The 22,500-nt window shown below is 48.5% G+C and overlaps 1 protein-coding gene across 1 annotated transcript in view; it reads left to right on the top strand.

The window, feature by feature from the left end:
* The window catches only part of ntn4 (netrin 4), an 88,017-nt gene that overhangs the window by 64,084 nt on the left and 1,433 nt on the right, over window positions 1-22,500 (top strand). Inside the window, 4 exon segments of the mRNA XM_055652775.1 lie at window positions 15-228; window positions 1,993-2,114; window positions 7,166-7,234; window positions 15,736-15,906. Of these exon segments, the coding sequence (XP_055508750.1) occupies window positions 15-228; window positions 1,993-2,114; window positions 7,166-7,234; window positions 15,736-15,906 (576 nt within the window).

Here is a 22,500-nt window from a genome sequence, read left to right on the forward strand (position 1 = left end):
TTGCCCTGCTGCAGCCTGTTCGTGCCACGGGGTGGGCTCCACCAGTGTGCCCCTGCAGCCACACTCACCCTGTGATGCCGACACGGGCCAGTGCCTGTGTAAGCCTGGAGTGGCCGGGCCCCGCTGCGACAAGTGCCTGCTGGGATACTGGGGTCTCGGCCAATATGGCTGCCGACCATGTGACTGCGCGGGAAGCTGTGACCCTTACACCGGCGACTGTATCGGCAGGTGGGTAGCACGTGACTCAACTCAGCAGCTCGCAACACAAGCACAAGATATAACTCTCTGGGAGATTTGGGCGACACGGTGGCGCAGCGGAACAGCTACAGCCCGATGGTGAATCTCTGGAACTCTCTGCCACAGAGGGTAGTTGAGGCCAGTTCATTGGCTATATTTAAGAGGGAGTTAGATGTGGCCCTTGTGGCTAAGGGGATCAGGGGGTATGGAGAGAAGGCAGGTACGGGATACTGACTTGGATGATCAGCCATGATCATATTGAATGGCGGTGCAGGCTCGAAGGGCCGAATGGCCTACTCCTGCACCTAATTTCTATGTCTATGTTTCTATGACAGCGCCAGAGAATTGGGGTTAAGAGGGAAAGATAGATCAGCCATGATTGAATGGCGAAGTAGACTTGATGGGCCGAATGGCCTAATTCTGTTCATCATCATTGAAAACATCAACGGGCACGGTGCTACAATGCTTTTACAATTCTGCTCCTATCACTTATGGACATGAATTTTCAGTAAAATCCCATTTGGATTATGTCTTTAATTTCTGGCATTGCAGTTTAGGATTTTATCAGCTGTCGAAGGATGTAGTGCAGTTTCAATGGAATGGGGAGTCATGGTGGCACAGCGGTAGAGTTGCTGCCTCACAGCGCCAGAGACCCGGGTTCCATCCTGACTACGGGTGCTGTCTGTACAGAATTTGTACGTTCTCCCCATGACCTGCGTGGGTTTTCTCCGGGTGCTCCGGTTTCCTCCCAAAACTCCAATGACATACAGGTTTGTTGGGTAATTGGCTTCAGTAAAATTGTAAATTGTCCCTAGTGTGTAGGATATCGCTAGTGTGCGGGGATCTCTAGTCGGTGTGGACTTGGTGAGCCACAGTTTAAGAATAAGGAGTAAGCCATTTAGAACGGAGACAAGGAAACACAGAGAGTTGTGTCTGTGGAATTCTCTGCCTCAGAGGGCGGTGGAGGCAGGTTCTCTGGATGCTTTCAAGAGAGAGCTAGATAGGGCTCTTAGCGGAGTCAGGGGATATGGGGAGAAGGCAGGAACGGGGTACTGATTGGGGATGATCAGCCATGATCAAATTGAAAGGCGGTGCTGGCTCGAAGGGCCGAATGGCCTCCTCCTGCACCTATTGTCTATTGTCTAATGTTTCCACATCTAAACTAAACAAAACCAAACTCCCTATTCAGAACTCATGGTGTTCCAGATCTCCACACTTTAAGGGTCAAAAGGTTTTTCAAAACATAATATATAGCACAGTACAGCACAGGTTAGCATTAGAGTGCGGGGATTACTAGTCGGCGCGGACTTGTTTAGCCGAATGGCCTGTTTCCACATTGTGTCCCTAATCTAAACTAAGCTAAGCACACCAGTCATCGAGCTTTGAGCTTCCCTTGTCCTACTAAGTTGTCTCCCTGGGTAGGGCTGAAGATGTCCTGGTTGGGTTGCTCCTGGGCCTGGCCAAGCTGGCCATCCGCGAGTCAAGGCGCCAGGCGGCGGAGGACCCTACCCGAGCCGGCTGCCTGCCCCTTTTCCGGGGATACGTCCGTGCCCGGGTGTGGATAGAAAGGGAATACAAGGATTGCATGTATACAAGGATTGCAATATAGTTGTTTAGCAGTTTTTCGTCTTGTATTATGGTGGTGTTTTGTTTTGTTTTGTATTGTATTGTAAATACTATTTTAATATTTGAATAAATATTTTTGATTAAAAAAAAAAATAAAAAAAAAAACGCTGTCTCCCTTGTGTTCTGCAGCCCTGCAGATACTGGCTGGCACCGTGGGTCTCCCAGCCTGGCCCTTTCCTCTGGATTCAATGGAAGGGGTCCCACCTGGAACTGGGAGGAGGAGCAAGGTTTCTCCGCTCTGCGACATTCAGGTGAGGAGACATCCCTTCTCCCGCACCTTTGCATCAAAATCCTTCCCAAAGCTCCGCTCGGTTGGTTCATTCAAGTTTTTGCTTTGAATCAGAGACCCAGCGAATGACTTGGCAGGTGAGAGGCCATCCACAGCGTTCATCCCATCTGACAATGGAGCCACGGGCAACTGGTGGCACGGTGGCGCAGCGGTAGTGCTGCTGCCTAACAGCGCCAGAGACCCGAGTTCCATCCTGACCACGGGTGCTGTCTGTACGGACTTTGTACGGCTTGTACTCGCTAGAATTTAGAAGATTGAGGGGGGATCTTATAGAAACTTACAAAATTCTTAAAGGGTTGGACAGGCTAGATGCAGGAAGATTGTTCCCGATGTTGGGGAAGTCCAGGACAAGGGTCATAGTTTAAGGATAAAGGGGAAATCATTTAGGACTGAGATGAGAAAACCATTTTTCACACAGAGAGTGGTGAATCTCTGGAATTCTCTGCCACAGAAGGTAGTTGAGGCCAGTTCATTGGCGATATTTAAGAGGGAGTCAGATGTGGCCCTTGTGGCTAAAGGGATCAGGGGGTATGGAGAGAAGGCAGGTACAGGATACTGAGTTGGATGATCGGCCATGATCATATTGAATGGCGGTGCAGGCTCGAAGGGCCGAATGGCCTACTCCTGCATTTATTTTCTATGTTTCTATGTTCTCCCTGTGACCTGCGTGGGTTTTCCCCGGGTGCTCCGGTTTCCCCCCCAACATTCCAAAGGCGTACAGGTTGGTAGTATAATTGGCTTTGGCTATAATTGTAAATTGTCCCTAGTGTGTAGGATGGTGTAAGTGTGTGGCGTTCGCTGGCAAGCGCGGACACAGAGGGCCGAAAGGCCTGTTTCCACGTTGTATCTCTAAACTAAACTAAACCAAACTCCCTATTCAGAACTCTCGGTGTTCCAGATCTCCACACTTTATGGGTCAAATGATTTTTAGAACATAACATATAGCACAGTACAGCACTTTTGGCCCACAGTGCACCAGTGCCCACAGAGCCATATAACAATTACAGCACGGAAACAGGCCATCTCGGCCCTACAAGTCCGTGCCAAACAACTTTTATCCCACCTGCCTGCACTCATACCATAACCCTCCATTCCCTTCTCATCCATATGCCTATCCAATTTATTTTTAAATTATACCAACGAACCTGCCTCCACCACTTCCAATGGAAGCTCATTCCACACCGCTACCACTCTCTGAGTAAAGAAGTTCCCCCTCATATTACCCCTAAACTTCTGTCCCTTAATTCTGAAGTCATGTCCTCTTGTTTGAATCTTCCCTATTCTCAAAGGGAAAAGCTTGTCCACATCAACTCTGTCTATCCCTCTCATCATTTTAAAGACCTCTATCAAGTCCCCCCTTAACCTTCTGCGCTCCAGAGAATAAAGACCTAACTTATTCAAACTATCTCTGTAACTTAGTTGTTGAAACCCAGGCAACATTCTAGTAAATCTCCTCTGTACTCCCGAACAAGATGTCCAATTTCCCTTGAAAACCAGGGCTCTTTCCAATTTTTACTGTTTCCTTTCAACCGAACAGGAACATAAAGATTCTGTACTCTTAAAATTTCCCCCTTAAATGTCCTCCATTTCTCTTCTACGTCTTTCCCATAAAACAAAATGTCCCAGTTCACTCCTTTTAAATCATCTCGCATCGCATCAAAGTTAGCCTTTCTCCAATCAAAAATCTCAACCCTAGGTCCAGTTCTGACCCTCTCCATAATTATATTGAAACTAATGGTATTGTGATCACTGGACCCGAAGTGCTCCCCAACGCATACCTCCGCCACCTGTCCAGTCTCATTTCCTAACAGGAGGTCCAGCACTGCCCCTCCTCTAGTAGGTACCTCTATGTATTGCTGCAAAAAACTATCCTGCACACATTTTACAAACTCCAACCCATCCAGCCCATTTACAGAATGTGTTTCCCAGTCTATGTGTGGAAAAATTGAAATCTCCCACAATCACTACCTTGTGCTTACTACTAATATCTGCTATCTCCTTACATATTTGCTCTTCCAATTCTCGTTCCCCGTTTGGCGGTCTATAATACACCCCTATAAGTGTTGCTACACCTTTCCCACTTCTCAGTTCCACCCAAATAGCCTCCCTAGATGAGCCCTCCAATCTATCCTGCCAAAGCACTGCTGTAATATCTTCCCTGACTAGCAATGCAACACCTCCACCTCTTGCCCCTCCAATTCTATCACACCTGAAGCAACGAAATCCTGGAATATTTAGTTTCCAATCACAGCCCTCCTGCAACCATGTTTCACTGATCGCCACAACATCATACTTCCAGGTGTCTATCCAGACTCTAAGCTCATCCACTTTTCTTACAATGCTCCTAGCATTAAAATATGCACATTTAAGAAACCCCCCGTCTCTTATTCTCTGTTTATTTCCTTTTTTTTCTTTCTCCTCTTGTGTCCGAGTGCTTCCCATTTCTGCTTCCTGCCTCCCATTCTGTCTACTACCTTTCGCTATCTGAGTCCCTCGCCCCAACCATTCTAGTTTAAAGTTGTTGAAACCCAGGCAACATTCTAGTAAATCTCCTCTGTACTCTCTCTATTTTGTTGACATCCTTCCTATAATTGGGCGACCAAAATTGTACACCATACTCCAGATTTGGTCTCACCAATGCCTTGTACAATTTTAACATTACATCCCAGTTTCTATACTCAATGCTCTGATTTATAAAGGCTAGCATACCAAAAGCTTTCTTTACCACCCTATCTATATGAGATTCCACCTTCAAGGAACTATGCACGGTTATTCCCAGATCCCTCTGTTCAACTGTATTCTTCAATTCCCTACCATTTACCATGTACGTCCTATTTTGATTTGTCCTGCCAAGGTGTAGCACCTCACATTTATCAGCATTAAACTCCATCTGCCATCTTTCAGCCCATTCTTCCAAATGGCCTAATTCACTCTGTAGACTTTGGAAATCCTCTTCATTATCCACAACACCCCCTATCTTGGTATCATCTGCATACTTACTAATCCAATTTACCACACCTTCATCCAGATCATTGATGTACATGACAAAGAACAAAGGACCCAACACCGATCCCTGAGGCACCCCACTAGTCACCTGCCTCCAACCCGCCAGTCCCGTCTCCCTGCAAAACAAAGCACAAAGTGCTGAAGTAACTCAACAGGTCGGGTAGCATCTGCGGAGAACATGGATAGTGATGTTTCACAAAGTACTGGAGTAATGCCCCTGTTCCCAGAGGTTGCAGGTGGTTGCTGGAGGTTGCAGGTAGTGGAACCAGGTAGGGAGACTGACAAAAACCTCCGGGAACTGCACGGAAACCTTGGGTGGGGCGCAAAGTCTCCAGAGGTTTCCGTTCAGGTTTCCTAAGTGGGACAGGGGCATATCTCAACAGGTCAGGCAGGATCTGCGGAGAACATGGATCGTGATGTTTCCGGTTGGGTGCAAGATAAAGTCAAGCAAGGTCTGATCAAAGATAGTCCGAGGGTCTCCAATGAGGTAGATAGTAGCTCAGGACCGCTCTCTAGTTGTTGGTAGGATGGTTCAGTTGCCTGATAACAGCTGGGAAGAAACTGTCCCTGAATCTGGAGGTGTGCGTTTTCCCACTTCTGTACCATTTGCCCGATGGGAGAGGGGAGAAGAGGGAGTGGCCGGGGTGAGACTAGTCCTTGATTATGCTGGTGGCCAACCAACTAACCAACCTCCCTTCTCATTGACTCCATCTACACCTCACGCTGCCTCTTCCGAGGCAGCGTGAGGTGTAGATGGAGTCAATGGAAGGGAGGTTGGTTTGTGCAAAATCCCGACTTAAACAGGAGCTCCTCACAAAGCATTCCGACTTTGATGGAATCACGATGGGTAGGTTCAGTTAAAATGATTCTCTTTTGCCTAAAGTATCTGGGATTCGTTTGATAATGACCAGAATGTAACCCTGGAGTTAAAATAAAGTTGTTTTGAAAAGGATTTACCAGATATATACATTTCCTCTTTTCGAATAAAAGTGGAAAAATCACAGAATCACTTTGCAGGTCAGGCAGCATCCGTGGAGAGAGAAACAGAGTTAAGGGTCTGTCCCACTTACTCGACCTTGACTCGCAAATTACGCGACCTCGTGGTCGCTTGAGGCGTGCGGGCACCGTATAGCCGCGCGGGGCCGGCCCCACTTAGAAGCGCGGAGGGGTATGGAGTTGTGCGGGGCTGGTCCCGACATCGCGCGGGGCTCCGAAATTCCTGCAGTGACCGAATTCTTCGCGCGCCAACGGCCTGTCGGCCCGCGTACGCACGCAGGTGTATTGCGGTTGTACACATCGTCTTGACGCCGTACGCGGCGTCTTGACGGCCTACGCCTAGCGCGTAGCGTTGCGTGATGACGTCACCGCCCGACGCCGTGCGACGGCCCGCCTCCTGCCCAGCTGATTTGTATGCATGACGTAAATGACGTCACACGCGAACTTAGCGCGAACTTCGCGCAAACTCCGCTTCCGGTTGGTTGCGCCAAACGCACGCCATCGCATGCAAGTGGGACAGGCCCTTAAGTTTGAGGGCAGCGGTAGAGCTGCTGCCTCACAGGGTTTAATCCCGACCACGGGTGCTGTCTGTACAGAGTTTGTACCTTCTCCCCATGATCACGTGGGTTTTCTCCAGGATCTCATGTTTCCCCTCACAATCCAAAGACGTACAGGTTTATAGGTCAATTGGGTTAGTACAAATGTAAATTGTCCCTAGTGTGTGTAGGATAGTGTTAGTTTGCGGGGATCGCTGGTCGGTGAGGACACGGTGGGCCGAAGGGTCTGTTTCCGCGCTGTATCTCTAAACTAAATTAAAACTAACAGCCAGATCCTCTTAACGGAAATGTTAACTCACATGCTCTCCCACCCGCTGAGTGTTTCCAGAATTTTACCGATTTCTGACATCATGCAATTCTTTCATTGCATTTTTCTGTGAATTGTTTAGGCTGCGCAGAGATTTGCGCCGGTAATGTTGCATCTCTGAACTCTATTTTTAACTGTTTATTTCAGGGAAGTGCGAGTGCAGAAGCCAAGTCTTAAAAAGCCCCCAGTTATTCTGCAGCATGAAGTTCACATACGGTAAGTTGGACCTTGTTTGGAGAGACAGAGTTGTTCTTTTAACTTGCAGCTCGGAGACTGGATATTGGGCCAGCTCCACACACGCTTGCCGCCACGACAAACTCCCCTGTTGCAAAATGGCCGCCGCGGCGGCGCAGCGGTTGAGTTGCTGCCTCACAGCGCCACAGACCCGGGTTCGATCCCGACCACGGGTGCTGCCTGTAACGAAACGTTCCTCCCTTGAACTGTGTGGGTTTTCCCCGAGATCTTCGGTATCCTCCCACACTCCAAAGACGTGCAGGTTTGTTGGTTCATTGGCTTGGCATAAAATGCAAATTGTACCTCGTGTGTGCGTGGGATAGTGTTAGTGTGCGGGGATCGATGGTCGGTGTGGGCCAAAAGGCCTGTTTTCGCGCTGTATCTCAAACCTTAATTAAAATACCGGTGTAACTCAGCGGGTGGGGCAGCATCCCTGGAGAAAAGGAATCGGTGATGTTTCTTGTTGAGTCTTAAGACAGGTCTCGATCCGAATGGTCACCTATTCCTTTCCTCCAGAGATGCTGCCTGTCCCGCTGAGTTACTCCAGCACTTTGTGTCTATCTTCAGTGTAATCCGGCATCTGCAGTTCCTTCCCACACAATATCTACTCCCACCTCCTGCATCACCCCTCACCTTCATCTCCTTACGCTGACTATCTCCCCTCTGCACTCTCACTGAGTTTGCTTCTCTCTGTCCCTTTGTCTCCACGGATTCTGCCTGACCCACTGTACCTTCAGCAGTTTGATTTCTGCTCCAGATTTCAGCATCTGCAATCTCTTGTGACTCTAATTCCATCTTACATCTACTCAAACAAAAACCCACCTCACCTATAAAACATATAAAATTATAAAAGGACTGGACATACTAGATGCAGGAAAAATGTTCCCAATGTTGGGCGAGTCCAGAACCAGGGGCCACACAGTCTTAGAATAAAGGGGAGGTCATTTAAGACTGAGGTGAGAAAAACATTTTCACCCAGAGAGTTGTCAATTTGTGGAATTCCCTGCCACAGAGGGCAGTGGAGGCCAAGTCACTGGATGGATTTAAGAGAGAGTTAGATTGAGCTCTAGGAGCTAGTGGAATCAGGGGATATGGGGAGAAGGCAGGCACGGGTTGTTGATTGGGGACGATCAGCCATGATCACAATGAATGGCGCTGCTGGCTCGAAGGGCCGAATGGCCTCCTCCTGCACCTATTTTCTATGTTTCTATGACCCCAGACACATTTCGTCAAGAGAATGGATGTACAACATAACACAGTACATCACAGGCCTGGATAGAGTGGACGTGGGGAGGATGTTTCCACTAGTGGGAGAGTCTCCGGCCAGAATAATAGCACCTACCTTTAGAGAGGAGAGGAGGAGGAATTTCTTTAGTCAGAGGGTGGTGAATCTGTGGAATTCATTGCCACAGACGGCTGTGGAGGCCAAGTCAATGGATATTTTTAAGGTGGAGATGGATAGATTCTCGATTAGTACGGGTGTCAGTGGTTATGGGGAGAAGGCTGGAGAATGGGGTTATAGGAGGGAGAGATAGATCAGCCATGATTGAATGGCGGAGTAGACTTGATGGGCTGAATGGCCTAATTCTGCTCTCGGGTGGATGAATGTGAGCGTGACGGTGGATATAACCACTGTTGGACTAGCCATTGTTACTGGCAAAGAAATGAGGTGAGCGCATAGCTCATGCCATTCATTTGGCAGCATGTTGGCGCAGCGTTAGAATTGCTGCCTTCCAATGCCAGAGACCCGGGTTCGATCCTGACTATGGGTGCTGTCTGTACGGAGTTTGTACGTTCTCCCCGTGACCCGATTGGGTTTTCTCCAAGATGTCCGATTTCCTCCCACACTCCAAAGACGTACAGGTCTGTAGTTTATTTGGCTTGGTGTATAATGTCAATTGTCCCCTAGTGTGTGTAGGATAGTGTTATTCTGTGGGGGATGGTTGGTCGGTATGGGCTCGGTGGGCCGAAGGGCCTGTTTCAGCACTGAATGTCTGAAAGAAAATGTCAACAATCTTGCAGTTCAAGGATTGTGAAGAATAATGTGGAACAGGTGCTTTCCAAGGGTATAATCAACGATGAAAGGAATGCTGGAAATAGTTGAAGATGCATTTCACTTTTTCCAGCAAAGTACTTCTTTGATGAAAATGGTACAGGATGTTTATCATTACAGGAACTTGAAGTACCACATAGCATCTGTTTTTGTCTTTTGTGTTCCTGGAAGAACGCAATGAGACCAAAACATTTCCACGATTCAAATTTCCCAGGAATTCAATCTTGTGAAAAACAAGCATATTTCCACAAGCAAGCAGTGATAACATTTGAATTATCTGAAATGTCCTTGACTCTATATCGGGAAATATTTATAGAATATGGAACCGGACAGCACAGGCCCTTCGGCCTGCAGTGTCGGGGCAGAATGATCATGCAGAATGGATTTGTGCAGAATCCATGCAGAACTTACCGAATAGTGAAAGGCCTGGATAGAGTGGAGAGGATGTTTTCACAAGTGGGAGAGTCTAGGACTAGAGGCCACAGCCTCAGAATAAAAGGACGTACCTTTAGAAAGGAGATGAGGAGGAATTTCTTTAGCCAGAGGCTGGTGAATCTGTATAATTCATTGCCACAGAAGGCTGTGGGGGCCAAGCCAGTGGATATTTGTGAGGTGGAGATTGACAGGGTCATGATTAGTACGGTTGCCAGGGGTTACGGGGAGAAGGCAGGAGAATGGGGTTGAGAGGGAGAGATAGAACAGCCATGATTGAATAGCGATGGGCTGAATGGCCTAATTCTGCTCCTATAACTTATGAACATGATGCCAAGCTAATAAAAAGCTAAACAAATCGCCTCTGCCTACATATCCATCCATTCCCTACATATCCCTCCATTCCCTGCATATCCCTCCATTCCCTGCATATCCCTCCGTTCCCTGCATATCCCTCCATTCCCTGCATATCCATTCACCTACCCAGTAGCTAGCAATGTTACAACATTTTGAGATTTTTAAAATCAAGTCTGCAATTAATCCCATCAGATAAAGCATAAAAAGAAGTTTAATTTGACACCTAATTCACTTTCATATCTTCAGTATTAAATAAGTTATGGACATTTTCATTCTCGGAAATTAGCATCTTGTTCCCTATTGCTTTTCCATTGACTTAACACAAAAGCTGTGATCGTGGACAGTCAAAAGCCCATAACTTTCTTAAAAATTAAGAGAACTGAATGACATTTTCAGTTATTATAGATTGAAGCATTCTGAAACAAATATAAAACAATCTTACTTGGATGACCTGAAATTAAAGCATATAATTAGTTAGTTGCCCAATTGTAGCTAATTCCAAAATTCAATTACTAGATTCTAAACATCTATCCATTTCTTAAGAAAAGATTAACATTTTTAAATAGCCTAAGTGTCCAAAGAACATTCACCCAAGAATTCACGATAAAACATGATTTTTAAATCTCATTGACATTAATTTATAGGCCAAATGGATGAGGCAGGGCCGAAACGTTGTCTATTTCCTTTTCTCCATAGATGCTGCCGCACCCCCTGAGTTTCTCCAGCATTTTTGTCTACCTTCAATTTTCCAGCATCTGCAGTTCCTTCTTGAACATAGAAAATAAGCGCAGGAGTAGGCCAATCGGCCCTTCGTGCCAGCACCGTCATTCAATATGATCATGGCTGATCATCCAGAATCAGTACCCCGTTCCTACTTTCTCCCCATATCCCTTGATTCCGTTAGCCCTAAGAGCTAAATCTAACTCACTCTTGAAGATATCCATCCAGTGAATTGGCCTCCGCTGCCTTCTGTGGCAGAGAATTCCACAGATTGACAACTCTCTGGGTGAAAAAGTTTTTCCTCATATCAGTCCTAAATGGATGACCCCTTATTCTTAAACTGTGACCCCTGGTTCCGGACTCCCCCAAGTATCGGGTAAAAAAATTCCTGCATCTAGCCTGTCCAATCCCTTCAGAATTGTATATGTTTCGATAATGTATCCTCTCATCCTTTTAAACTCGAGTGAATACAAGCTCAGTCAACCTATTCTTTCATCATATGTCAGTCACGCCATTCCGGGAATTAACCTGGTGAACCTACGCTGCACTCCCTCAATAGCAAGAATGTCCTTCCTCAAATGAGGAGACCAAAGCTGCTGTAATATTCAGTCATGAGTAAACAGAGAACGCCTATGAGCACACATTGGAAAGGGTGAAGCCATTGTCCACATTTAACCCCCACATTACTCTCAGCTCACTCAAACCCTGTTTAGTTTAGTGTCACGTGTACCGAGGTACAGTGAAAAGCTTTTGTTGCGTGCTAACCAGTCAGCCGAAATACAATACATGATTACCATCGAGGCATCCACAGTGTACAGATACATGATATAGGGAATAACGTTTAGTGCAAGGTAAAGCCAGTAAAGTCCGATCTAAGATAGTCCGAGGGTCTCCAATGAGGTAGATAGTAGTTCAGGACTGCTCTCTAGTCGTGGTAGGATGGTTCAGCTGCCTGATACCAGCTGGGAAGAAACTGTCTCTGAATCTGGAGATGTGCGTTTTTCCACTTGTATATGTTTCGATAATATATCCTTTGCCTGATGGGAGAAGAGGGAGTGGCCATGGTGCGACTGGTCCTTGATTATGCTGCTGGCCTTGCCGAGGCAGCGTGAGGTGTAAATGGAGTCAATGGAAGGGAGGTTGGTTTGTGTGATGGTCTGGGCTGCATCCACAATTCCCTGCAATTTGTTGTGGCCTTGGATGGAGCTGTTGGATGGACCTGTAATCTTGATGTTACCTCTGAGAAGAGCTTGCAATTACCAAGTGGGTTGGGTTGCATCTCTGGAGAAAAAGGACAGGTAACGTTTTGGACTTCTTCAAGTATTGCCCCTCTCCCCCCCCCCCACTCCTCCACTTTCTTTATCACCAGCCCTGATTTGTTCTGGCCTTTTCCTACCGCCAGTCCCCCCCCACCCCCCACTCCTCCACTTTCAGTCTAAAGAAATGTCCCGTCCCAAAACGGCACCTATCCAATTTCCCCAGAGATGCTGCCTGACCTGCTGAGTTACTTCAGCACTTTGTGTCTATCTTTGATATAAACCAGCATCTGTAGTTCCTTTTTATTACATTCAAATTACCAAGAGTTAATATCTCTAACTTTAAATAACCCTTACTTTCCCCCTCTCTGTCCCTCCCCTTTCCCAGTTTTCCAACTGTCTCCGACTACATTGCTGTTTGCTCTGTTTGCTTTGTTCCTTCTCCCAACTAACAATGATCTATTCCACATGTTTCTTGAGCTTCATCCCCTTTGTCCTGTTTTCACACCTTACCCTTCCTTATCTATACACTTCCTTATCGTTCTAACACCCTCTCCCCTGACATCAGTCTGAAGAAGGGTCTCGACCCAAAACGCCACCCATTCCTTCTCCCCAGAGATGCTGCCTGTCCCGCTGAGTTACTCCAGCATTTTGTGTCTATATTGGGTTTAAACCAGCATTTGCAGTTCCTTCCTACACTAAGAGTTGGCCACTGCCTCGTCTCATCTCATCAGTTTGCTGCCTCTAACTTAATTCAGGACTTCTTCACCAATGCACCATTAACTGGTTCCTGCACTGTTAATACCGCACTCTTTACAATTACCTTGTCTTTCGTTTCACGTTTGCCCTTTGCCGTGCCCTTACCCCTTGCCCACCCCTTGCCCCTGCTACCTCTCCAACCTCGTCATTCTTTTCCACTCGAGGTTTCTCATCGAGGTTTCTGCCCGGCTTACTGCACTGGGTCTGAGACAGCTAGATGTCATTGCTTAGAAGATCGATCCAAAAAGTTGCAGTAACTCAGCGGGTTAGGCAGTTTAATTTGGAGATACTGCATGGAAACAGGCCTTCAGCCCACCGAGTCCGTGCCGACCAGCGATCCCCGCACACTAGCACTATCCTGCACATACTTGGGACAATTTACAGTTTTACCACAGCCGGTTAACCTACAAACTTGTACATTATTGGAGTGTGGGAGGAAACCGGAGCACCCGGAGAAAACCTACACAGGTCACAGGGAGAACGTGCAAACTCCGTACAGACAGCACCCATAGTCAAGATCGAATATGGGTCTCTGGCGCTGTAAGGCAACGACTCTACCACTGCGCCACCGTGCCATCCTCTCTGGAGCAAAGGAATAGGTGGCGTTTTGGGTCAAGACCCTCCTTCAAACTGAGAGAGGAGGAGAGGGAACGGAGAGATATGAAAAGGTACATAGCAAGAGGAATGACAGAGGAGGAGCAGCGACATAGTTTCATCTGCTGAGCAAATCATTCTACTTGCCCTTTCTCAGACCCATAGAGAGACACAGAATAGAGACAGGCCCTTCGGCCCTTTGAGCAATCACCATTAATCCCACTATTTATCCTCCCCACATTCCTCAAGGGGCTGTCCCACTTGGGCGACCTAATTGGCGAGTTTAGAAGAGTTTGAAAAAATGACATGTTGAAGACCTCCTTCCACTATGTTGAAGACCAGCTACGACTAGCTACGACTAGCTACGACTAACTTCGGGAAAATTGGACACCGAAGAGTGAGAGTGAAAACGACCTCCTTCGATCTCCTTCGACCTCCCTTCGACTATGATGAAGACTATCTACAACTACCTTTGATTACCCTCGATTACCTACGACTAACATGCCGACCGACTACGACTAAACCTACGAGTAAAAAAAGGATTGATTTTTTTCCATGGCGACCTTTTTTCACTCACGGGCATTTTTCAACATGTTGAAAAAACCATCGGGACCTAGCTGAGGCCTCGAGTACGCGGAGACCACTCTTGAGCATGAAGGAGAGTTACGAAGACCTCCGACGGCCTCGTGTCGACCATGCTGAGAGTATGAGTCGAGGGCAAACTCGCCAGAGTTTGTGGATGAGGTTGCCCAAGTGGGACAGCCCCTTTGGAACTAAATGGAGGTTTTACATGGTGGGTCTTCCGTGACCACACCTGTACAATCCCAACTCAGGGGGCGGCACGGTGGCACAACAGTAGAGTTGCTGCCTTACAGCGCCAGAGATTGATTCTGACTATGGGTGCAGTCTGTACGGAGTTTGTACCTTCTCCCCGTGGCCTGTGTGGGTTTTCCCCACTGCTCCGGTTTCCTCCCACACTCCAAAGATGTGCTGGTTTGTAGGTTAATTGGCTTCTGTAAATTGTAAATTCTCTCTGGCGTGTAGGATGGTGCTAGTGTACGGGGTGATCGCTGATCAGCGTAGACTCGATGGGGACTGTAGCCATGCTGTATTCCTAAAAAACCTCACCAATCTCTGTGCTTTCCTCATTGACAAATAACACAGATGTTGCAGTGAGAATTAAACAGGGTGCAGTCATTACGATGAAGAGAATAACTGAGTGGCTACAAAAAATCCATTTTCTATTCTTCCCGCATTCTGATTAACTACCTCCCAAATTCTATCTTAAGTCATAGGAGCAGAATTAGGGCATTGGGGCCATAACATGCACTGGAGAGAAGGAATGGTTGACGTTTTGGGTCGAGACCCTTCTTCAGACCCAAAACGTCACCCGTTCCTTCTCTCCAGAGATGCTGCCTGTCCCGCTGAGTGACTCCAGCTTTTTGTGTCGATCTTCGGTTGATACCAGCATCTGCAGTTCCTTCCTACGCATACAATTCACTCTGCCGTTCAATCCTGGCTGATCTGTCGTTCTCTCTCAACCCCATTCTCCTGCCTTCTCCCTGTAAGCTTTGACAACCTTCCTAATCAAGAACCTGTCAACCTCTGCCTCAAATGTACCCAAAGACCTGGCCTCCACAGCCATCTGTGGCAGTGAATTCCACAGATTCACCACCCCTCTGGCTACCATTCACCTACGCCCGAGGAACAACTTGCATAGACTAATCGTTCTACTGGCCTGCACAACCTCTGGATGTACGGGGAAAGCATCAGAGAGCTGGGTTCGATCCTGACTATGGGAGCTGTTTGTGTGGAGATTGAAGATACCTTCTCCCCGTGACCCACGTGGGTTTTCTCCGGGTGCTCCGGTTTCCTCCCACACTCCAAAGACGTACAGGTTTGTTGGTTAATGGGCTTCGGTAAAAATTGTATACTGTCCCTGGTGTGTGGAGGATTGTGTAATGCCTCTGTCCCACTTAGGAAACCCGAACCCAAGGTTTCCGTGCGGTTCCCGGAGGTTGCAGGTGGTTGCCGGAGGTTGCAGGTAGTGGAAGCAGGTAGGGAGACTGACAAAAACCTCCGGGAACCTCACGGAAACCTTGGGCGGGGCGCAAAGTCTCCAGAGGTTTCCTAAGTGGGGCAGGGGCATTAGTGTACGATGTGTGGTCTGCGCGGACTCGGTTGGGCGAAGGGTCTGTTTCAGCGATGTATCTCTGGCGTTTGAAGACTGACTCAGTATGCTGCATTGCCTGTGTGATGGTCACTGCCATTCAACTGAATCACGGCCTGTTCATTCCCTTTCATTGCCACAGTCCTCAAAGTAAAGATTCTCTCAGCCCACGACAAGGGGTCACACGCAGAGGTCAATGTGAAGGTCAAGAAGGTGTTTAAACGGACCAAGTTAAAGATCCAGCGGGAAAAGTGGATCCTTTATCCTGAGTCCTGGACAACCAGAGGATGCACCTGCCCCGTTCTCAATCCTGGTAAGAGACTTGTTAGACTGTAGAGCGCTGGGCGGCACGGTGGCGCAGCGATAGAGGCGCTACCTCACAGCGCCAAAGACCCGGGTTCAATCCTGGCTACGGGTGCTGTCTGTATGGAGTTTGTACCTTTGGGCGTTCTCCGGGTGCTCCGGTTTCCTCCCGCACTCCAAAGACGTGCAGGTTTATAGGGTAGTTGGCTTCTGTAAAATTGTAAAATTGGTCATAAGTTTCAGGAGCAGAATTAGGCCATTCGGCCCATCCAGTCTACTCCGCCATTCAATCATGGCTGATCTATCTCTCCCTCTCAACCCCACCCTCCTGCCTTCGCCCCATAACCCCTGATAGCCGTACTAATCAAGTATTTGTCAATCTCCACCCAAATAATATCCATTGACGTCTTCCACAGCCTTCTGTGGCAATGAGTTCATAGCGCGAGGATTTGAGTTTAGGAGCAAGGAGGTCCTACTGCAGTTGTACAGGGCCCTGGTGAGACCACACCTAGAATATTGTGTGCAGTTTTGGCCTCCTAATATGAGGAAAAACATTCTTGCTATTGAGGGAGTGCAGCGTCGGTTCACCAGGTTAATTTCCTGGGATGGCGGGACTGTCATATGATGAAAGAATGGGTCGACTGGGCTTGTATTCACTGGAGTTTAAAAGGATGAGAGGGAATCTTATAGAAACATAAACAATTCTAAAGGGATTGGACAAGCTAGATGCAGGAAAAATGTTCCCGAAGTTGGTGGAGTCCCGAATCAAGGGTCACAGTTTCAGAATAAGGGGTCGGCCATTTAGGACTGAGATGCGGAAACAAAAACCTCTTCACCCAGAGAGTTGACAATCTGTGGATCTCTCTGCCACAGAAGGCAGTGGAGGCCAATTCACTGGATGTATTCAAGAGAGAGTTAGATTTCGCTCTTAGGGCTAACAGAATCAAGGGATATGGGGAAAAAGTCGGAACGGGGTACTGATTTTAGATGTTCAGCCAAGATCATATTGCATGGCGGTGTGGGCTCGAAGGGCCGAATGGCCTACTTCTGCATCTCTGTTTATGTTTCCATGAATTCCACAGATTCACCACCCTCTGACTAAAGAATTATCCCCAGTGTGTGTGTGTGTGTGGGATGGTGCTAGTGTACGGGGTGATTGCTGGTTGGCACGGGCTCGGTGTGGAGAAGGGCCTGAAGTGTGCTGTGTCTCTAAACTAAACTAAAACATTTGCTTCGCTCCTTCGTTAACACGTTAATCCCTTTAACCCGAGCCGACGTAAAGTCGATGTCCTGCTTTGGAAGCGTTTTAGTGAGTTTGGAGAACATGAGGTTCACATGCGAGGCTTCAATGTGAACCGTGAGCAGCCACGGAGCACATACAAAGTGAAGATATTTTACACGTGGGATCACATGATTTATAGCACTGGTAGATGGCCATAAATTATCGTATCTGTGCTGCGATCTGCTCTCTGCAGTCCCTTCCCTTCAAATGGAGTCAAAGGGTGGAATTCAGGCTGAGTATTTCCCCTAGACGTCCGATAAACTGTGCCTGCCCTTCCCAGAGGTTTGACAGCAGCATTCCGCGCTGACGGGTCCTCCTGACGGCTTCAGCATATTTCCAGCCGCACAACTCAAGACGAAAACAAAATATTTCCAAGCTGAAAGGAATGGGTTATTATGAAGTCCTGCCTTTGTGATTTCAACAAGTTAGCACACGGCTTCAGACAGATAAATGAGGTTGGCGTGTGGTGATTCATCCCTCTCCACTGGCCCTGAGTTATAGGCATCCGATTCCTGCACCGACCGGCACATCTGAGCAAAGAAACTGGTGTCAGACCACAATCTCCCCCCTCCCTCCACACACACACACACACACACACACACACACACACACACACACACACACACACACACACACACACACACACACACCCACACACACACACACACACACACCCACACCCACACACACACACACACACACACACACACACACACACACCCACACACACACACACACACACACACACACACACACACACACACACACACACACACACACACACACACACACACACACACACACACACACACACACACACACACACACACACACACACACACACACACACACACACACACACACCTACACACACACACACACACACACACACGCGCACACACACACACACACACACACACACACACACACACACACACCTACACACACACACACACACACACACACACACACACACACACACACACACACACACACACACACACATGCACACACACACACACACACACACACACACACACACACACACACACACACACACACACACACACACACACACATGCACACACACACACACACACACACACACACACACACACACACACACACACACACACACACACACACACACACACACACACCCAAACACACACACACACCACACACACACACACACACACACACACACACACACACCACACACACACACACACACACACACACACACACACACACACACACACCTACACACACACACACACACACACATACCCACTCACCCACACACACACATACACACACACACACACACACACACACACACACCTACACGTACACACACACATAGACATCAAAACACACACACACACACACACACCTACACACACACACACACACACACACACACACACACACACACACACACACACACACACACACACACACACACACACACACACACACACACACACACACCGACACACACACCACAGTGTGACTGCACTATATAAACAAGCAGTGTTATACAAGCACTATCCTACACAGAAGGGGCAGTTTACAATTTTTAACAAAGCCATATAACCTGTAGGTCTGGATTGTGACTAAGCACTGATCTCCGTACACTATCACTATCCTACACACACTAAGCACTGATCTCCGTACACTATCTCTATCCTATTTTTACCAAAGGCAATTAGCCTACAAACCTGTAAGTCTTTGGAGTGTGGGAGGAAACCGGAGCACCCGGGGAAAACCCACGCAGGTCACGGGAAGAACGTACAAACTCCGTGCAGACAACATCAGCCGTGTAACTTCTCTACATCGGTGAGACCAAGCACAGGCTTGGCGATCGCTTCGCCCAACACCTCCGCTCAGTTCGTATTAACCAACCTGATCTCCCGGTTGCTCAGCACTTCAACTCCCCCTCCCATTCCCAATCTGACCTTTCTGTACTGGGCCTCCTCCATGGCCAGAGTGAGGCCCAGTGCAAATTAGAGGAACAGCACCTCGTATTTCGCTTGGGTAGTTTACATCCCAGCGGTATGAACATCGACTTCTCTAATTTTAGATAGTCCTTGCTTTCTTCCTCCTTCCCCTCCCCTTCCCAGCTCTCCAACAAAGCCTACAGTCTCCGCCTCTTCCTTTCTATCCCCCCCCCCCACCCGACATCAGTCTGAAGAAGGGTCTCGACCTGAAACGTCCCCTATTCCTTCTCTCCATAGATGCTGCCTCACCCGCTGAGTTACTCCACCACTCTGTGTCCTTTTGAGTAAACCCAGCTCCTTGATTAGAAACATAGAAACATAGAAATTAGGTGCAGGAGTAGGCCATTCGGCCCTTCGAGCCTGCACCGCCATTCAATATGATCATGGCTGATCATCCAACTCAGTATCCCGTACCTGCCTTCGCTCCATACCCCCTGATCCCCTTAGCCACAAGAGCCACATCTAACTCCCTCTTAAATATAGCCAATGAACTGGCCTCAACTACCCTCTGCGGCAGAGAGTTCCAGAGATTCACCACTCTCTGTGTGAAAAAAGGTTCTTCTCATCTCTACCCGCTCACAACCATCCTACTCAAATCTCATTTTATTCTCCCAACATTCATTACATCTATGAGAGGCGCAGATAGGACTGACCCTCAGAACTTTACCCCAGGGTGGCAATGCTAAAGTTCGGACGTTCCAGGAGCTAAATTAAGCCATTCGGCCTATCGGGTCTACACCGTCATTCAATCATGGCTGACCTATCTCTCCCTCCTAACCCCATTCTCCTGCCTTCTCCCCGTAACCCCCAACACTGTCAACTGCAGATTCCACAATCCGTCTGTATGCCGGACACAATGTACAGGTTCAGATCACAGACCAACCCGCAACCCTTTGGGATTTGGGAGGAAGCCGGACCACCCTTTGGGTGCAGCTACAGGGCGAGCGTGCAGGCTCCACAGAGACAGCGGCCGTGGCGGGGAATGAACCCGGGGCTGTGGAGCTGTGATGGAGCGGGAGCACCAGCAGTGTCACAGTGTTGCAGTTCAGTGTGGACCCCCAGAGGGGGGGAATGTTCCCCCTTTACACTGCCACCCTACCCCCTCGCCCACCACCACCTGGGATGGCCAGAGGGAGCGTGAGCAAGGTGCGGCATGCCCTGGGGTGGGGCAGATGCAGAGGCCTCCCTACCCTGCGCATCCAAATCAGACCTGAGTTTTAACACGGGGGCACAGACAACTCCCGCCACACCCCAGATAGACACAAAAATGCTGGAGTAACTCAGCGGGTCAGGCAGCATCTCTGGAGAAAGGGAATAGGTGACGTCTTGGGTCGAGACCATTCTTCAGACTGAGAATCAGGGGAGAGGGAATCTAAAGGTTTGGAAAGATACAAAACAAATCAGAGCCGGCACCGACGACCAGGGAAAAGTGGAGCCCACAATGATCCATTGTTGGCTGTGGAAAAAGTTCAGTTTAGTTCCGTTTATTTTAGAAATACAGCGCAGAGAATAATCGACGGTAGACAAAAGTGCTGGAGAAACTCAGCGGGTGAGGCAGACCTGACGTTTCGGGTCACCCATTCCTTCGCTCCATAGATGCTGCCTCCCCCGCCGAGTTTCTCCAGGGAAACTTGCAGGACATCTAGGCTGGGGGAGGGGCGGAGAGAGAGGAATGCAAGGAATGGAATTGGAGAAATCAATATTCATACCGCCAACCCCTGCAGAGCTGACCTAGCGTGGAGCAGGCAGCGTGCTGAGCTGTTCTAGAAGCTGCTCAGCTGTGGTAAGGAACAGCATATAGTTCACACCCAGGGCCAGCGACTAAACTGAAATACACTGGATCAAAGTCAGTTGAACAGTGCCAAGTCGCCACTCCTGAGCTGCTCCTCTGAGATGGTGCTCTCTATCGCAAGGCACTGCAAGAATTCTTGAGCGGCACGGTGGTGCAGCGGTAGAGTTACTGCCTCGCAGCGCCAGAGACCCGGGTTCGATCCTGACCACAGCTGCTGTCTGTATGGAGTTTGTACGTTCTCCCCGTGACCGTGTGGGAGCTCCGATTTCCACCCACACTCCAAAGACGGGAGCGGTGAAACATGTCGATGTCCTAACACAGTTTTGTTACGGCTATGATGAAAATTGTTAATTGTCTCGAAGTGTGTGTAGGATAGTGTTAGTGTACGGGGATCGCTGGTCGGCACGGACTCGGTGGGCCGAAGGGCCTGTTTGCTCGCTGTATCCCTAAAGTCCAAAAGGTGGGAGGAGTTGTTCTAACATTTCCACGTGTTATTCGCCGACATGAACTCGCTCACGGCCTTTACACTTCATGGAGCTCTGAGTTCAAGTCGCAATGTGGCTGCAAGGCAGAGTGAGGCCACTCTTCTTTCCTGATGTCCATCTGAGACCTCTTGCTGCTTCTCTGACACAGAGACTTTAGACTTTGTAGATACAGTGGGATAACAGGCCCTTCAGCCCACAGAGTCCGTGCCGACCAGCGTTCCCCCCCATATACTAAGGTGGACAAACGTGCTGGAGAAACTCAGCAGGTGCAGCAGCATCTATGGAGCAAAGGAAATAGGCAACGTTTCGGGCCGAAACCCTTCTTCAGAATTCCAGCTCCAGTTCCCTACCTCCCAGTTCGGACCCAAGCCGGACTATCGATAGTACTACCTCCCCCCCCATATACTAACCTACACAAATGTCCAGAATAGGCTTGAGGGGATGAATGGCCTTCATCTACATTCTTCTTTTGTCTTAGTTTAGTTTAGAGATACAGTGCGGAAACATGCCCTTCAGCCCACCGAGTCCGCGCCGACCAGCGATCCCTACACACTGGCACTGTCCTACACACTGCGGACAATTTTACCCACGCACATTAGCCTACAAACCTGCACGTCTTTGGAGTTTGGGAGGAAACTGGAGATCCTGGAGAAAACCCACGCAGGTCACGGGGAGAAGGAACAAACTCCGTACAGACAGCGCCCGTAGTAAGGATGGAACCCGAGTCTCAAGCGCTGTAAGGCAGCAACTCTACCGCTGCGCCACCGTGCCGCATAGACCTTTCCATGAAGTGATCTGATGCCAAACCGCGTGATGTACATCTCGATGGCCGTGATATCGTGGTGTACAGCCCAGTTTATGCTGTGGATCTACTAAAGAAACGTGAAGTTACATCTGACCCCTTTGCCAACCAACTTTCATATCCATTGGGTTAGTTGAGATTAGTCTAGTGTCACGTGTACCGAGGTACAGTGAAAGCTTTGTTGCGTGATATCTGGTCAGTGGAAAGACTATACATGCCTACAATCGAGCCATTCACAGT

The sequence above is a fragment of the Leucoraja erinacea genome, chromosome 22 (genome assembly GCF_028641065.1).
Source record: "Leucoraja erinacea ecotype New England chromosome 22, Leri_hhj_1, whole genome shotgun sequence".
In the NCBI taxonomy this organism is placed as follows: Eukaryota; Metazoa; Chordata; class Chondrichthyes; order Rajiformes; family Rajidae; genus Leucoraja; species Leucoraja erinaceus.